General features: G+C 42.9%; 1 protein-coding gene across 1 annotated transcript in view; it reads right to left on the bottom strand.

The window, feature by feature from the left end:
- Positions 1 to 17,414, bottom strand: part of KIF6 (kinesin family member 6) — a gene marked incomplete at its 3' end in the record, with an annotated part of 392,136 nt that overhangs the window by 235,642 nt on the left and 139,080 nt on the right. Inside the window, 3 exon segments of the mRNA XM_080665124.1 lie at positions 10,358 to 10,461; positions 16,161 to 16,247; positions 17,228 to 17,371. Of these exon segments, the coding sequence (XP_080521250.1) occupies positions 10,358 to 10,461; positions 16,161 to 16,247; positions 17,228 to 17,371 (335 nt within the window).

Here is a 17,414-nt window from a genome sequence, read left to right as displayed (position 1 = left end):
TTGTTTCCAACTTTAGCGAGAAGTATATTAGATTGTGAAAGTTGCCTTCTATTTCTATTTTACTGAGAGTTTTGACCATTTGTCAAGTGCTTTGTCTGAATCTACTGAGATGATAAAGTGGATTATTGTTATTGTTGTTTAGTTTGTTAATATGGTGAATTACACTGATTTTTTTTTTAAAAAATATATCTATCGATTTGAGAAAAAGGAAGAGAGAGAGAAACACCAATGAGAAAGAGAACTATTGACTGGCTGCCTCCTGCATGCCCTCTACTGGGGATTGAGCTGCAACCCAGGCATGTGCCCCAATAGGGAATCGAATGTCTACCTCTCCATGGACAGGATGACGTCCAACCAACTGAGCCACACCCGGGCACACTGATAGATTTTTTATGTTAAACCCACCTTACCTTCCTGGGATAATTCCCATGATTTATTACCTTTTTTATATTTGTTGGACTAAACTTGAAAATCTTTTATTAAATACTAGAGGCCTAGTGCACGAATTCATGCACTAGTGGGGCCCCTCAGCCTGGCCTATGGGATCAGGCTGAAACTGGCTCTCTGACATCTCTTGAGAGGTCCTAGATTGTGAGAGGGCACAGGCCAGGCTGAGGGACCCCACCGGTGCACAATTGGGGCCAGGGAGGGACACAGGAGATTGGCCAGCTGGGGAGGGACCGCGGGAGGGCTCCAGGGCGTGTCTGGCCCATCTTGCTCAGTCATGATCAGCCGACCCCAGCAGCAAGCTAACCTACTGGTTGAAGCATCTGCCCTCTGGTGGTCAGTGCATATCATAGCGAGCAGTTGAGTGGCATTAGCAAATCATTAGCATATTACACTTTGATTGGTTGAATGGGTGACCCAATGACTGGGCACTTAGCATATTAGACTTTTATTATATAGGATTTTTAAAATTTCTTTATTGATTATGGTGTTACATATGTGTCCTTATTCCATTACCCCCTACCCCCCCATGCCCTCACCCCCCCTGTTGTCTGTGTCCATTGGTTAGGCTTATATGCATGCATACAAGTCCTTTGGTTGATCTCTCCCTCTTACCCCCACCCTCCCCTACCTTCCCTCTGAGGTTTAATGGTCTGATTGATGTTTCTCTGTCTCTGGATCTATTTTTGTTCATCAGTTTATATTGTTCATTATATTTCATAAATGAGTGAGATCATGTAATATTTATCTTTCTCTGCCTGGCTTATTTCACTTAGCATAATGCTCTCCAGTTTATAGGATATTTATTGATAGATGACACAGATGATGCTGGTTTGTAATTTTCTTTTCTTATATTTGTCTGCTTTGATATTAGGACAACAATGGCCTTGTAAAATGAGTTGGGAATTATTTCCTCTTTCTCTGTTTTCTGGAAAAGTTTGTGTTGAATTGGTATGATTTATAATTTAACTATTTGGCAGACTTTCTGTGATTCAATCTGGCTTTGAGTTTTCTTTGTTGGAAGGCTTTTACTACAAATTCATTTTCATATAGATATAGGACTACTCAGGTTCTCTATTTCTCTTGAGTTTTGGTAGTATGTGTCCTTTAAAAATCTGTCGAATTTATCTAAGTTAGCAAACATATTGTCATAAGTCACTCATAATATTCCCTGGTTATCCTTGTAATGCCTCATCTTTCTACACTGTTAAATATTAATACTCTGGGTCATAAAAAAGGGATATTTTCCCCTCATTGGAAAATATTCAATGAATGGAATATTTAATTATGTATATACTAGAGGCCTGGTGCACGAAATTCGTGCATGGGGGGGTGTCCCTCAGCCCAGCCTGAACCCTCTTCAATCTGGGACTCCTCAAGGGATGTCCGACTGCCCATTTAGGCCCAATCCTACCGGGATCCAGAGACTGCTGGCTCCCAACTGCTCACCTGCCTGCCTTCCTGATTGCTCCTAACTGCTTCTGCCTGCCAGCTTGATCACCCCCTAACCACTCCCCTGCCAGCCTGATTGATGCCTAACTGCTCCCCTGCCAGCCTGTTTGCCCCTAACTGCCCTCCCCTGCAGGCCTGGTCACTCCTAAGTGCCCTCCCCTGCAGGCCTGGTCCCCCCTAACTTCCCTCCCCTGTAGGCCTGGTCCCCCCCAACTGCCCTTCCCTGCAGGCTCGGTCGCCCCCAACTTCCTTCCTCTGCTGACCTGGTCACCCCCAACTGCCCTCCCTTGCAGGCTTTGTCCCTCCCAACTGCCCTCCCTTGCTGGCCTGATCGCTCACAACTGCCATCCCTTGCAGGCCTGGTCCCTCCCAACTGCCCTCCTCTGCTGGCCATCTTGTGGTGGCCATCTTGTGTCCACATGGGGGCAGGATCTTTGACCACATGGGGGCAGCCATCTTGTGTGTTGGAGTGATGGTCAATTTGCATATTACTCTTTTATTAGATAGGATAAATAGATACAAAGGGAGGGAATGGAGGTAATGTGGTTAAGTAAAAAGATGAATTCAGTTGGCAAACTTTCTGCAGTAGGTTTGAATGTAGGGAGATGTGGTCCTGTGGAGCCTGATTATTATGTACTTCTAATCAGATTAGAGAATTTCTGAGCTGACTTTGGTCTTGATTTCAGTATTATATCAACTCAATACATCATTCCAAAATTTAAATCTTCAGCCTCAACCTTCCCTCAAAGTTCCAGAATTCTACCTGCACATCGTGTACTCCTTCATTATGTTAAGAACTTAACATTTCTTATTCTCAACCAATACCTTTCCCATTTTTTTCATTCCCTGGTTACCTGTTTTAAGTCTTGAGCTTTTACTATTCTCCCTTCTTTATCACTTTTATATTTGTAGCCATCACTTCTGTTGGTTCTTCATCTCTTCCTCTCACTGTTATTACTGAGTCTTTTCTCTCATTGTCACTTCAAACCCGATTGTGATTCATTCCTGATTTCTCACTGCTGCTGATTCTATTTATTATGTAACCATAAAAAGTCTTCACCATGTCAATTCTTTCATCACTCTATTAAAACGGCACCTTCTGTTTTATTTTCCTCTTTGTACATCCTGCTCTCTGAAATGCTCTGTATTTCAGTTATTGATCTTGTATACTATCTCTCTCCCACTAGAATACAGCTCCATGAGGGCAAGCAAGGACTTTGTTTTGCTCAGTCCTATATTCCAGCACCTGGAACAGTGCCTGGCATAAAGAAAGAGCACAATAAACATTACTGAATGAATGAATTTCAATGCTCTTAAATCATAGTGTTCCCTAATCACCATTAAATAAAGTAGTAGCTACACTGCATATGGTATTCATAACCCATCATGAAGTCACCATTTATCTGTCAAATCCTATTCTTCAATAATTCCATAAGAACTCCAGGCTCCTGCCAGGCCAATTTCATTCCAGATCCTTGCTAGTTAGTGCCTGTCATGTGTAAGCCCCACACAGTCTCTTGCTATTTCCCTCTCCGCCTCACACTGGGCTCCTTCCCTCTCAGCACCATTGTTCACGTGGTCCCCTGCATCTCAGAATAGTACCTTCTCCTTCTTGACATTCTTTAAGGCTTATTTCGCTTGCTCAGTGGGTGGTATCTGCCATACTTCCCCCATCTGAATTCCTAAATCATGATTTAGATTTTCAGTATCATAGATAATGAGTAAATAATGTATTAAACCACTTGTAACAAAATGATATTGTTCATCAGTTTTAGATTTAAAAACATGGAGCTGAAAGAGTGCATAGATAGCATTTAGTACGATTCTCTCACTTTACACACAAGGAAACAAGTCTAGAGAGCCATCAAAACACTCATGAGCAGTTTCCAAATCTTAGCTATTATAAATTGCGCTGCTATGAACATAGGGGTGCGTATATCCTTTCTGATTGGTGTTTCTAGTTTCTTGGAATATATTCCTAGAAGTGGGATCACTGGGTCAAATGGGAGTTCCATTTTTAGTTTTTTGATGAAACTCCATACTGTTCCCACAGTGGCTGCACCAGTCTGCATTCCCACCAGCAGTGCACGAGGGTTCCTTTTTCTCCGCATCCTCGCCAGCACTTGTCATTTGTTGATTTGTTGATGATAGCCATTCTGACAGGTGTGAGATGGTACCTCATTGTCATTCTGATTTGCATCTCTCGGATGATTAGTGACTTTGAGCATGTTTTCATATGTCTCTTGGCCCTCCTTATGTCCTCTTTCGAAAATGAGTGGATTAAAAAACTGTGGTACATCCACACAATGGAATACTACGCTGCTATAAAAAGGAAGGAACTCCAACCATTTGCAACAACATGGATGGACCTGGAGAACATTATGCTAAGCGAAACAAGTCAGTCAGAGAAAGATAAATATCACATGATCTCACTCATTTGTGGAATATAATGAACAACATAAACTGATGAACAAAAATAGATCCAGAGATATAGAAACATCGATCAGATGTTCAAACCTCAGAGGGAAGGTAGGGGAGAGTGGGGGTAACGGAGAGAGATCAACCAAAGGACTTGTATGCATGCATATAAGCTGAACCAATGGACACAGACACCAGGGGTGTGAGTACATGAGCACATAGTATATGATTCCATTGCCATTGGGGGGGATAAGGACACATATGCAATAACCTTAATCAATAAAGAAAAACACACACTCATTAGCATAATTAGAACTATAAGTAAGGTCTTACAATTCTCAATGTCCACTAATATATTCTCTTATTCTCTGTTTTATATAAACACATATATGTGGGTATAAATGTTTATATTGTGTATATGTATTACTTCCCCAATAAAACTGTAACTTTTTGGAATTAATTTCTGTATTGTATATTCATGAATCCCCTAGAGCACAATTAGTATCTAGTAGGTGCTCAAAATTTTCAGGTTGAAGGATTAATTGATTTGCAAAATTTAACTAAGATAAATGGGGCAGAGAAAGACAAATACTATACGAACTCACTTATATGTGTAAAATAAAACAGTTGAACTCAGAGAAACAGATCAGATGGGTGGTTGCCAGGGGCAGGGGTGAGGGAAACAGGAAGATCTAAGTGGAAGGGAACAAACTCCCAGTTAAGGTGAATACTTTCTGAGGTTCTAATTATAGCATGGTGTCTATAGTTAATAGTACTGTACTGTATATTTGAAGTTGCTAGGAGAGATGATCTTAAATGTTCTCACCACACACACACACACACACACACACACACACACGTATGTGAGGTGATAGACATGTTAACTAAGCATATTGTGTTAATCATTTCACAATATAAATGTATATTATAAAATCATCACATTGTAAACCTTAATGTAAACACTGATAAATATAGCTGGGTGGGGGGGGGAGGTAGAGGGAACAAAAGGATCCAGAGGTTTGGAAGTTCACTTTGGTCAATCTTGAGCCCATGAAATCCAATTCAATTACATCTCAGAGGTAAACTGCTGCTATGCTGCATATATTCAATTCATTTAGACTTGAGCCAGGATATAATGCTTCCATCCTAGCCAGACAGCTAAAGGATTTTTTTTTTTTAACCAGAGAAAGAAAGAGGTATGTGTTTAGAGAACCAATCAGAATCAATTCTTTACCCAAGAAATTCTATATAAACATTAACTTGGCTATCCAGCCTTCATCCAGCTGTCTCTTTTCAAATTTACACACACACACACACACACACACACACACACACAGAAAGAGAGAGAGAGAGAGAGAGAGAGAGAGAGAGAGAGAGAGAGAGAAACTAAAAATAACACAATAACTGGAGGCTGACATCTGAAATCTTCAAATGAAGTATCCGAGTCAATGCAACACATATTTACATTAAGAACTGAAATGTTGGGACATAGTTCAAAAAATTTGATAGGGCTAGATATTAACAGACACCTCCAAAATGTCCAATGCATACAGCATAGAATACATTATCCATTCAATATCTGCTGTCTGGCATCCTTCAGAGAGTCTCTGACAGGATGTCCTTGTGCCATGCCAGTCAGCATAAGCCCAGGGATCTCAGGACAGAGATAGACGGATTCTGCCCTTGGTCCTGCCCTGCTGGGACCCTTCCTCTCTCTCTAGTACTGCTAACCCCTCCCACCTCAACCCCTGGGAGTCTGGGTGCAGGGAGAGGACTGAAGCCGATTCACATCCCCAGTGCATGAGCTGCCCTAGGACAGAGAAGCATGTCTACTGACATGAAATCGCACAGCCACATTAAGGGCAGATTTTTATTTTTCTCTTTTACTTCTAGGTGGTAAAAAACTCTTAAATCTGATGAACTTTAAGTTGCACAAACATCAATCTAGGCTGCGATTTGGTGGGCTGTCGCTTCAGGGTGGTGGCGGGGCCTGTGTCCTACTTGGGGGAAGCCCAGTGTTGCTTTGTCAGCTCCAGGTCCGCGCTGCCGTTTCTCTGTAAATGGCCAGTGCATGTCACAGCAGCTCCTGTGTTGAGCATCTGCCCCCTGGTGGTCAGTGCATGTCATAGCGACCAGTTGGATGGGTGGAGGGACAATTAGCATATTAGCCTTTTATATATAGAGAGATTGCTTAGCACATGCTAACCCTTTCATTCTGAAGTCTTACATCCTTTTCATTTTTAGTCCTAAGAAATCAGTAGATATTATTCTTTAACTCTTGGCTCCCTGCCTGTTCTCTGTTTCTCCTCCACAAACTCTCCTTGTTAGATTTTGGTAAATCTAGAGCTATTCCCTGTGATTCTTTCCTTTTAAGCTTTCTCTTTATCCTTTTATCTTATACTAGAGGCCCAGTGCACAAATTCATCCACTGGTGGGGTCCGACCCGCCCAGCCCCAAACAAGATGTATCGGGGCTGGGCCTGTCAGGAAGAGGAGATGGCAGGAAGTTGGCTGGCTAGCGGCCCGATCCGGGCTGATCAGGGCCAGGCTGGCTGGGGAAAGGGGCCATGGGTAATTTGCTGATGGGCCCTGCCCCCGATTTGGGTTGGGGTGCTGACTGAGGGTGGGGCAGGCCTGGGGAGTGTTGTGGTCAGGCCTTCCTGCCCTGAATGGGGTGGGGGGGGGGCGGATCTGGGATGGGGCCAGGTGGGGATAGGGCTTGCAGGAGATTGGCCAGCCAGCCCCAGTCAAGTGCCCGCCCACCCTTGTGCACCTCAAAATTGCAGGAGACCAAGACCCAGCCGGCCCAACCCCCATTATGCACCGTAGGGCAGGGGGTATGGCCTCAGGTTCCCCAGCCCCAGCACCAGGGTGGGGGACTCAACATCAGGTCCCCTGGCCAGGCCTCATGTCATATGGCCCTGGTGCCAGGGTGGAGGGCACTGCCTCAGGTCCTGCGTCAACCCTCGCTGGGTAGGGGCACAGCCTCAGGTCCCCCCACTTGGCCTCAGGTCCCCCGGTCCCAGTGCCAAGGCGGGGAGCACAGCCTCAGGTCACTCAGCCCTGGTGCCTGGGTGGGGGGTGCAGCCTCAGGTTCCCCAGCCCAGCCTCATGACCCTGAGCCCTGGCTCTGGGGTGAGGGGCATGGCCTCAGGTCCCCCCAACCGGCTTCAGTTCCCCCTGGTCCGGTGCAGGGGCGGGGGACATGGCCTCAGGTCCCCTGGCTCAGCCTCAGGTCTCCCTGCACCGGTGTGAGGGCATGATGGCGTGAAGGCATGAGGACGTGAAGGGGTGAGGGCGTGAGGGCATGAGGGTGCAGGGCGCGAGGGCGTGACGACCAGTTGCATAGTAGCTCTTTTTTTTTTTTTAAATATATTTTATTAACTTTTTACAGAGAGGAAGGAAGAGGGATAGAGAGTTAGAAACATCGATGAGAGAGAAACATCGATCAGCTGCCTCCTGCACACCTCCCACTGGGGATGTGCCCACAACCAAGGTACATGCCCTTGACAGGAATCGAACCCGGGACCCTTCAGTCCGCAGGCCGACGCTCTATCCACTGAGCCAAACCGGTTTCGGCAGTAGCTCTTTATTATATAGGATTCTGGAAGAATTCCTTGGCCCGATCATCCTAGCTCACTAACTTGACCCTCCGTTTTTTCATTCTGCTATGGAGCTGTCTATTAAATTCTTAATGGCAACAATTACATTTTTTTATTTTCAAGATCTCTTGATGCTCTTTTGTAAAAATCAAGATGCGGCTGTTGTTTCCTGGTTGTAACAGCATGCTCTCGATCTCTAAAGCTATCAATCACTCCTGAGAAGTGGAGTTCCGCAGGCCTCCCAGCTGCAAAGCTTCTTGTTCCTATCTCACTGGCTGCTGGCAGCCCTCGTGTCCTGGGTAGTCCCGACTATGAGCTCACCTTTCCTAGACTCTCACTCTCTCTGTGTGGACAGCCAGTGGTCGGAAGTGAGGGGGATGTGGCTGTGGGGGCTTGTGCTCCTTGCTTTTCTCAGTGAGCACAGGGGGCGGGCAGAACTGAGGATAGCAGCTGGGTCAGATCTCCCCTGCCCCTCATTGTCCTGTCACCTCAGCTCCCTGAGGCCCTTTCCTTTTCCTCCATCCTAACAGGGACCTAAAGGCTGCGTGGAGAAGGAAAGGAGTGCCCATATTCACGGGACACCGCTCCCTACAGCAGCTCCTGCCCTCTGCTGCGCCGGAGGCCACAGGCAGGAGACTTGGCGGCACTGCCCCAGGTCTGGTCTGTCCTGCTCCCTGGCCCATCTCAGCCCCACTTTTCAGTCTCCGAGGAATTCTTTCTAGTGTCTAGTCACTTGAGACATTTACTTCTTGTTCTTGGTGGGTGGGTTGGGGGGGTGGGTGGCTGGAGATTTGGGTGCTTTTTTATGCTAGTTCTATAACTCCCCAGATTTGGTGCAGTGGAGGAAGCCCGCAGCCTGTACTTACTCAGTCTGACATATTGAACCACCACATTCAGCTGAGCCTCCTGAGCCACAGGCAGGACACCAGGGATTAGAAAAACATGGGTACTGTTCCATATGTTGGCCATTTCCCTTCTGGCTCTTGAAAACTCCATTCCACGACCCCTTTAACAGCTGGCTTCTGGGTGAGTTCAGCCTATGGGAGGCACTGGGGGAGTCTGGAGGGGAGCGGAGGGAGCAGCGAGGGGTCCTTGCTGGGAGGATGCCTGGTCAGCAGCCCAGCTCCCACTGGGCAGCTTGCATCATGGGCCATCTCCCACCGGCCAGCTCCAGGCTCAGTCATTGGCATCACGACCTCTCTCCTTGTCCCCTAGGTCCTGGGGGGGAGCTCCCACTGGTCCTGACCTCGGGGTGCTGCAGCGTGGCCTCAAGACCACCTCCCGCACAGTGCATTTCCTCTCTTAGATGCCTTTCGTGGAAAGGTCTAGAATGACTTTGTCTTCCTGGCTGGACCCTGACATGAAAATAAAAATTCTGAAGAGCCATCTTCAAAGGTCATGTTTGGTAGTTCCTGTCTGAGGCAAAGGGAGGACCATCGCGAAGGAATTCTCACTCGGGTTCTCAATATCTAAGGTATTGCAAGGTATTTCAAGGGCATGACATGACATTTTTTTAAATGTGAATTTTGGGAATATACTTCAGCGTAGTTGCATACTTCCCACAAAGCAGTTTTGTAAGAAAAACCTTAAGGGCCCATCGTAGTATTAAACACAGTGTTCTAGAATTAGGAAATGCTGTCTAAAGGAGAAACAGGTTAGTGTACAACAGAAAACTTGCTTTAGACTTACCTCCAGGGGCAGCCACAAAACAGTTTCATTATCTCTACTGTTTACCATTTTCTCTGCAGGAGGAGGGTGAGGTGAAACAGCACATCCCCTGAGAAAGAGCTTGGGCAGCTCTCTTTCCAGTTTGGAAACCGGAGCTGCTACCCCCCTCTAAGCCCGGGCCGTGATACCACTCCACAAAGGCTCCACAAAGCAGCACAGAAACAAGGAGGCCCCGGACCGGAGAGAGAACAGGAGCCACACATCAGAAGGCTTGGAACGAAGCCGCCTTGTCTGGAGCCCTGAATCCCTGCTTTCACCCCCATTCCGGGTGTTTGGACTGTACTGTATGGGCTGTCTACTTATGAAGGGGGGAGCCTGCTTTGCCCGGTTTAAACTGGCAGAAAGATGCTGCTGAATATAAGGGACGTTTCCTGAGCTCCTTTCAGGTCTGAGGCACAGCGCAGGTGTGTTGGTGGATGGTGTTAGAATTGCATGACTATGAGGCAAGCCCTTTCTTCAGCTGCATGAGGCGGACATGCTCACCCTCTCCAAGCTCTGCCTTTACTCCCCCCAGGCCTGGGCGACAAGAACCCTGCCAGCCTCGCCAGCGTCCCATAGAGAGCCACCACTTCTAGCTGGCACTGGAGCGCCACTGCAGGCCGTCCCCGGAGACCTTCAAGCTTTTAGGTGCATTCATAACATTAGGGCCAACAAAGACGTTAACACAAACTCTCACAGTCAGACAGAAAGCAAGCAAGTCTGCAGGCTTACAGGAGGAGCTCCGCCTCTGTGAGAGCCTCAGTCCTTGGCTCCCCCGAGACCAGGGCCAGCTCATCCCTCAGCTCCTGGACTTCCTTCTGCAGGCGTGCGATCATCTGCAAGGCAAGGCGAGAGCGACTGTCAGCTCCTCTGGGGACTCAGCGACTGAGACACACATCTCTCCAAATTATGACCTACTTTGAGGGTGCAAAAGGGTACAGATAATGATAGAAAAGGCACTCCCATACCTCCCACCGAGCTTTGTAAAATCTTAACATTTTATTTAAAATAGTTTTAGAATTCTTTTTAACAAATATGACATTACTGACATAACTAGAGCCCCTTATTCCTATATCCCTCTGTCCTTCCTGGGTGATCACTAACTACGTGTAGTGGGGAGCATTCCTCATGTGTTCAGGTATTTACTCCGTGTGTACGGATGGAACTGTAGTAACGTATGGTTTCATTTTGCATGCCTTAACCTTTATGTAAATGTTACTATATTGCATGTAACTGCAATTCATCCCCCCCCACACACATTATATTTCTGAGATTACTTATATCTTTAATTTTCAGGGGTATATAGTATTTCAGTAAAGGAATAGATCACAGTTTATTTATTCATGTCTCCTGTTGAGGGACACTTAGGATTTTTACCTTTGCTGTTGCAAACAGTGCTGTGTGACCATAGTAAGTCTCTGGCATGTATGTGAGTTTCTTCAGAGTGAGCACTTAGAATTGCATGGGTGTAGACCAGTGGTTCCCAACCTTTTTTTGGCCATGCCCCACCTAAGCATCTCTAAAATCCTGATGTTTCCCCCCGCCCCACTGACATATAATTCCTATTATTCAAAAAGTGAACTCCTGTTCACATGGAGGAAGCCTAAAAGGCCATGAACTTGGCCTAAACAAGTTTCCAAAGAACATGGCATCAATGAAAGAGAAAATAAAAGAATGAAAGGATAGTTGAAGTACTGAGGAAGAAAACACTAAGAAATTGTTAAAAAAATAATATGAAGTGATATGAAAAACAGCAAATGAAATTTCAAAACATATAGTAGAGAACTGAAATGCATCAATATGTCACAACATATATTTAGATACTGTATATGAGGCCCTAGATGTAAAAAATTCACTGTTAATAACTCATTCTCGAATTGTCCCACTTAAAAATCAAATTGCCCCCCTGTGGGGCATGTGGTGTGCCCCACGTTGGGAACCACTGCTGTAGAGTATATTCCCTTCAATACATGGGGTTAGACTGCTCTTCAGAGTGGCTGTATAGATTTCCATTCTCAACAGCTATATATCAGTTCATTTTCCCACATTATTGCCACTATGTATGCTATAGACAGACACTTTAATTTTGTCTACCAGGTATCTCAATCAGTTCTAATCTGCATTTTCATGATTATTAGAGAGGCTGATCATCTGTGCATGTATATATATTGGCTCTTTGGGTCTCCTCTCCTGTGGATTATTTATTCATATGCTTGCTCAGATTCAGTTGGGTTGTTTTTTCTCCTTCCTTATTCATTTACAGCTTCTTTATATATTCTGGATGCAAACCCTTTATTAGTTTTATGCAACAGACATATTTTATCCCAATCTATGTCATATTTTTTCACTTTGTGGTGTTCTTTTTGGTAAATGAAAGTTTTAAATTTCAATATAATTTTATTATCAACTTCTTCCCTTATGAGTTGAATTCCTGTCTTCTTAAAGAAAATCTATTTTACCTAAAACCAAAGGAATATTTTCCTATGTATTCTTATAAAAGTTTTAAAGCTTTGCTTTTCACATTTAGGTTGATTTTATTTTGTACATAGTCTAATATATGGATCTATTTTTAATTTATTTTTAATACAGCTAATCATACAAGGTTTGCTATTATAATTCTACTATATAACATGTTTCCATATATAAATGTGTCTTTTTCTAGGCTATTGGTTAAAAACATTTGTCTGCTTGACTATACGTATGGCAATACCACACTGCTTTAATTACTATAGTTTAAGACATTTTGGCATCTAGATACAAGACCCTTCCATCTTGTTTTTTTCCAAATAGACTTGGCTATTCTTGGTCATTTGCTCTTTTATATAAAATTTAGACCCAGCTCGTGAAATTCTGCCAAAGGCCCTCCTCAAATTTTAACAGGAAATAAATTTGAGTAAAATAAATTTGTTTAAAGTTTGATGAGTCTTTTCAAACTACATATGAATGTTTAATGTTATCAAATACCTTTTCTACATCTGGTGATGTGATCATGTAATTTTTCTCTTTTAAGCTGTAAATGTGACGAATCTCCTGATTTGTGTTATTTTTTTTGTTAGTATGAACCACCTCAGATAAACAAAAAGGTATAAGAATACCTTGTACCCACTACTAAGCTTAAGAAGTAAAACATCACAGACTCTCTGAAGCCCTTGTGCTATATAGCCTGCCCTAAGTGAATTCTCCATTATCATTACCCTAAATTTGGTATTTATTTTTCCCAGGGTTATGTTTATTTTACTATACATTTATTTATTTATTTTCTAATGATAGATTATCCTTAAGTTCCTGAAATAAGCCCAACTAGGTCATGATAACACACACTATATTAATGATATGACCAATCATAATACAAAGTTGCTAAAATAAAAATTAGCAGGTTAAATACAATTTTTATTCTTCCTTCAATATTTGATGAACATAAAAAATATTGAGTCTGGTCCTTCCCTTCCTCTCTTTCCTTTTTTCCCCTCTCTTTTTGGCAGCTTCGTTATTATGGAGTCAATGTGTTTATTAGTTGTAGATCTATTCATGCTTTACAATTTTTTTGCTTTAGTTTCAGTGTTATGTTTTTCTAGGAAGTTATTTATTTTGTTTAAGTTTTCACATTTATACCATAAAGTCATTCAAAGTACTTTATTATTATTTTAAGATAGTTACTGTATATAATATTAAGTCCCCCTTACATTCCAAGTACTGTTATATCAATTTGTGGGGTTTTTTTATTGATTTTTCAATAGTCTTTCCAGCGATTTGTTCATATTAAAAATAAACTTCAGGTTCTGTTGTTTCTCTCCATTGTATCTTTCTTTTCCTTTTGTTTTCCTAGTTTTTATACTTTTTAATTTCTGTACTTCTCTTTTGTGGATTTACTTAATTGTTTACTTTCTAACTTGTTGGCTTGGATGTTACTAGACCAAGTTCAAATTTGAACTTCAAACTCATGCGGGGCAGAGCCTTGGGATTTCAAATTTTCAGTGAAGCCATGTTTTATTCTACGTGGAGTCTAGGCCAAGCGAACAGATTCTTTCCTTTCAGGTTCAAACTTTCACTGGTTTTAGGTTGGGGAGGGAAGAGCTACCTTAGGTTCATTATTTACCTTCTCAGGCTTTGCCCTCTCTGCCTTTGAACCCCCTTCACCCTTCGTCTCCATGACAACTGCAGCCTCGGCTTTGTTTCTGGGCCCTGGAGAAGTCTCCTACTTCCTCCCACCATAGACATATATATCTTTTAAGTAAATCCACAGAAAATACTTGTTAACTTTTTATGTAGGTGAGTTCCATATTATCAGTATCACATCAACAGAAGTTCCAAAGAAGATGATAGGAATATTTTGAACATGTCAGTGTTCCTAGAATTTCATTTAAGTGTGCAGAACTGAGTGGGTTTTGGTTACTTGCTTATTTTTAAAAACATTCTTAGAATCATCAAGCTGTGCAGAATGAAAATCTTGGACAGGAACTATGTGAGTCATTCATGTGTACCCTCCCTCTACTAAGTTAATCTTGATGCCATGCTTTCTACTTCTACTGACATTTTCAAAGTAAAATCTAACAAATTATCTTCTGTTTTACTGAACAAAAATCTTAAAACTCAGCCAACTTTTCATGATTTTTAAATTGTGACAGCCACATTTCCCCTCGAGTCACTGCGGGGACTTCAGAGTGAGAGCCATCCTGAGATCTGAGGCATGCCCAGTAAGCACAGACTCTGGCTGGTTCCAGTTCCTCCATCACCTTGTCTCTCTGAGGCACTAATTCTCGTAAGAAAGCAAATCAGATCCGTGCTGATCCAAGCTGACAGGGCTGGTCCACATTTACCATTAAATTTTGAGGGTAAGATATAGGAAATCCCACTCAAGTGGTATTTGGGGTGGTTTTGAGGACAACTTTTCCATTGTCACTTGTGCTTCAGAAATACATAAGGTAATGAACAGTAATGTCAGGTTTTAGAAGCAATTATGAAAGAGACCAGGAAACAACACTTCACGGATCATTCTGCACCAAGAAAGACCTCCACATTTGTTCAATTATCAGCTACTAGCTTTGGAATCTTGTTTTTAAATTTCTCACAGACCTACATCAAACACATGATAATGTTTACCTTTCCTCAAATTCCTCAAGTTTCTTTAAAGAAAAGTCTCTTTAGTCAAAGTAAAAAAAAACAAACAAAAAAAAAACAAAAAAACACCAACTAAATGTCTAATATGTTTATTTTCCTTCAATTATAAACTAATTTTTGGCTTCTGGCTAATAACCCATTACTGTCTTTCTCCTGCACAGTAATGTTTCAGGGCTGTTGACAGGGTTTAGGCAGCAGGAGATTTATCCCAGGATTCAGGGCCACTTGACTCAGTTCCTCTAAATGTTGCCTCACCTGTCCAGTGGGGCCCGTGGGACGCTATATCTGACCAGGGCCTGTGCTGGGAATAGATCCTTCCCCACCCACTGGTTTCTCCTGGAGAGAGTTCCATCAGTGGATAGAACATGACTCTACCATTCCCTCTTCGTTCTCTTCCTCTGCCCTCCAGAGGAATGATTTCAGGGGAGGAAGAGCAAGCAAGAAAGAGGAAGTAGTTAATATGGGTAATGGTAAATTTGAGAATTTTCTTTTGGAATTTGAGAAATTTATAAATAAAACACTGTTGGTAAGATTACACATCTTTTTTTTTTTTTTTCTTCAATGAACACTATTAAGCTTACACCAGTTTATTTTCTAGAAAAGAAGAAAAAAAAAAGCTGAGTGACTTGCAAAGTAATATAATCTAAATTTTGGAGTTTTACAAAATTGAAATATTTTATGTCAATATTTTCAGTGAATTCCACATTTCATTTCATTCATGGAAGACTAACAAAATAGAGAAAAAAGAAAATATCTGTGTTTATGAGTAGCTGAATCATGTAACTTGCAAATATTTTGTTGCCTAAAAAATCACTTTGACAAAGTACAATTCACTGTTATAAAGCTAGAAGTTGGCCAGATTTCCATGGATCAAACCATTATAATTTTTTTTTAATTTCTAGAAAAAAAACAGAAGAGTTATGCAAAATAAGGTCCTATTTTATAACCAGTAGGACTTCTTTTTCTCTACAAGGTTTTCACAAGATGGTCTATTATTATTGTCTCTAGAAAGTTAAGCATTTCTGAAAGGCTACAACCTGCATATAAATGTAACTGTATGATTCCACTATGTACGTCCTCAGGACTCATGCACGCCTCCCTAGTGGAGGAATGGGGGACTGCAGGTAAGAGCACAGGCCCTTGAGTCAGGCTGTCTGTGTCTGAATCCTGGCTCTGCTACCTATGAGCACCATGACTATGAGCAAGTTATTTATCATTTCTGTGCTTCAGTTTTGCCATTTGTAAAATGGAGCAAAAAATGGCATCTACTCATAAGGTTGTTGGAGGATTAAATGAGTCAACATGCTCTCAGGACTTAGCACATTGCCTGGTTAGGCGGAGTAAGTGCCCCCAGAGTTTAGCTAATCTTTGATACAGTACTTTGATTTTTTAAAACAGTCAGCTAAAAGTTGCTTACCAGTCTGGGGTCAATTTCTTCATTAAGAACAGCTTCATTCTTTATGAGCGCCACCCGCTGTGCAAATCTACAGGTAGATATAGACTCCTGAGAAAGCAAAACAACGCCTTAAAATGTCACAGCACAGAGAGATGAAAAGGGAAAGGATGCACATCTGAAGAGTGATGTGCATGAGACACAACGAGGAAACGTGCCTTCAGCTTAGGAAACTTTGCTCTAGAATAGTATTTTTTATTAAGGTGTTGATTTGGCTTAATAAAATGATCAGTGCCAAAGGTGTGGGAGAACCAGGTCCTAATTGGCAACTGGCATGTGTTTCTCAACTGTTGATTGTTAAAGCAGAGCCACGTATGCCAATCATAACCAGAAAAGGTGCCCTGGTCCATCAGCATGAAAGACGACAAAAGAAATGCTTGTAATAGACCAAAAAGAGGCAGGGCACAGTGCAGGCGGGGCGCAGCCTTGTTTTGAGAGGCACCTGCCACTTCCTCTTTCAGAGAAAGTCTGGACCACAGACATCTAACTGAAATGCATGAAACATCAGCTAGATCTCTAAAGCGACCCGGGAAAGCCATTTGGTAGCGAGTCCTGCCAAAGCATTCTGGGCATTGTGCCCAGCGACATGCTGAGGGACACGTCTCGGAGATGATTTCCAGGTATCTCAGTAAGCCAGAGCAAAGTGGGGCAGGAGAAGCTGATGTCTCCTTTCGCATGTCTCTGTCAAGGTAACGCACCACCCATCAGCAGGTCTTCTGAAATTTGTGTACGAGGCTTCTGCAAACCTTCCTGTGCTACGTGAAGTCAATTCTCAAATGGGGTCATTATACACTGAGTGGCCAGATTATTATGATCTCTGAACGCATAATAATCTGGCCACTCAGTGTAATGCTGACAAATAATGCAAAAAAAAAAAAAAAAAAAGCTGTGGATTCTGTATGGGGTATCTAACCTGAAGGCATACCCTAACCCAGCTGAAAAGATGGAAACCCACCCAGGACCCTCGACTCTACACACAGACTAACATTAATAACTCAGACTGAGAGCTCCTGAAAGAAGAGCCAACATACGTCGATGTTTCTTTTCTCCAGTGAGAGCGTTGCGATCATGGTCGTCATGCAGTTCCCTCCCAAACTGTCTCTCAGGACACTGGTCATCATGGAGTTCCTGTAGGGGATGTGCGAACGGTGCTTTTCTGAAAGGGCAATGATGACCTGTGGCAGGGCAGACAAATAATGTCGTCAGCCTAGCAGAACA

This window comes from Plecotus auritus, assembly GCF_963455305.1.
Source record: "Plecotus auritus genome assembly, chromosome: 4".
Taxonomy (NCBI): domain Eukaryota; kingdom Metazoa; phylum Chordata; class Mammalia; order Chiroptera; family Vespertilionidae; genus Plecotus; species Plecotus auritus.
The sequence above is the reverse complement of the archived record's forward strand: the minus strand, read 5'-3'. Positions and strand labels throughout refer to the sequence as shown.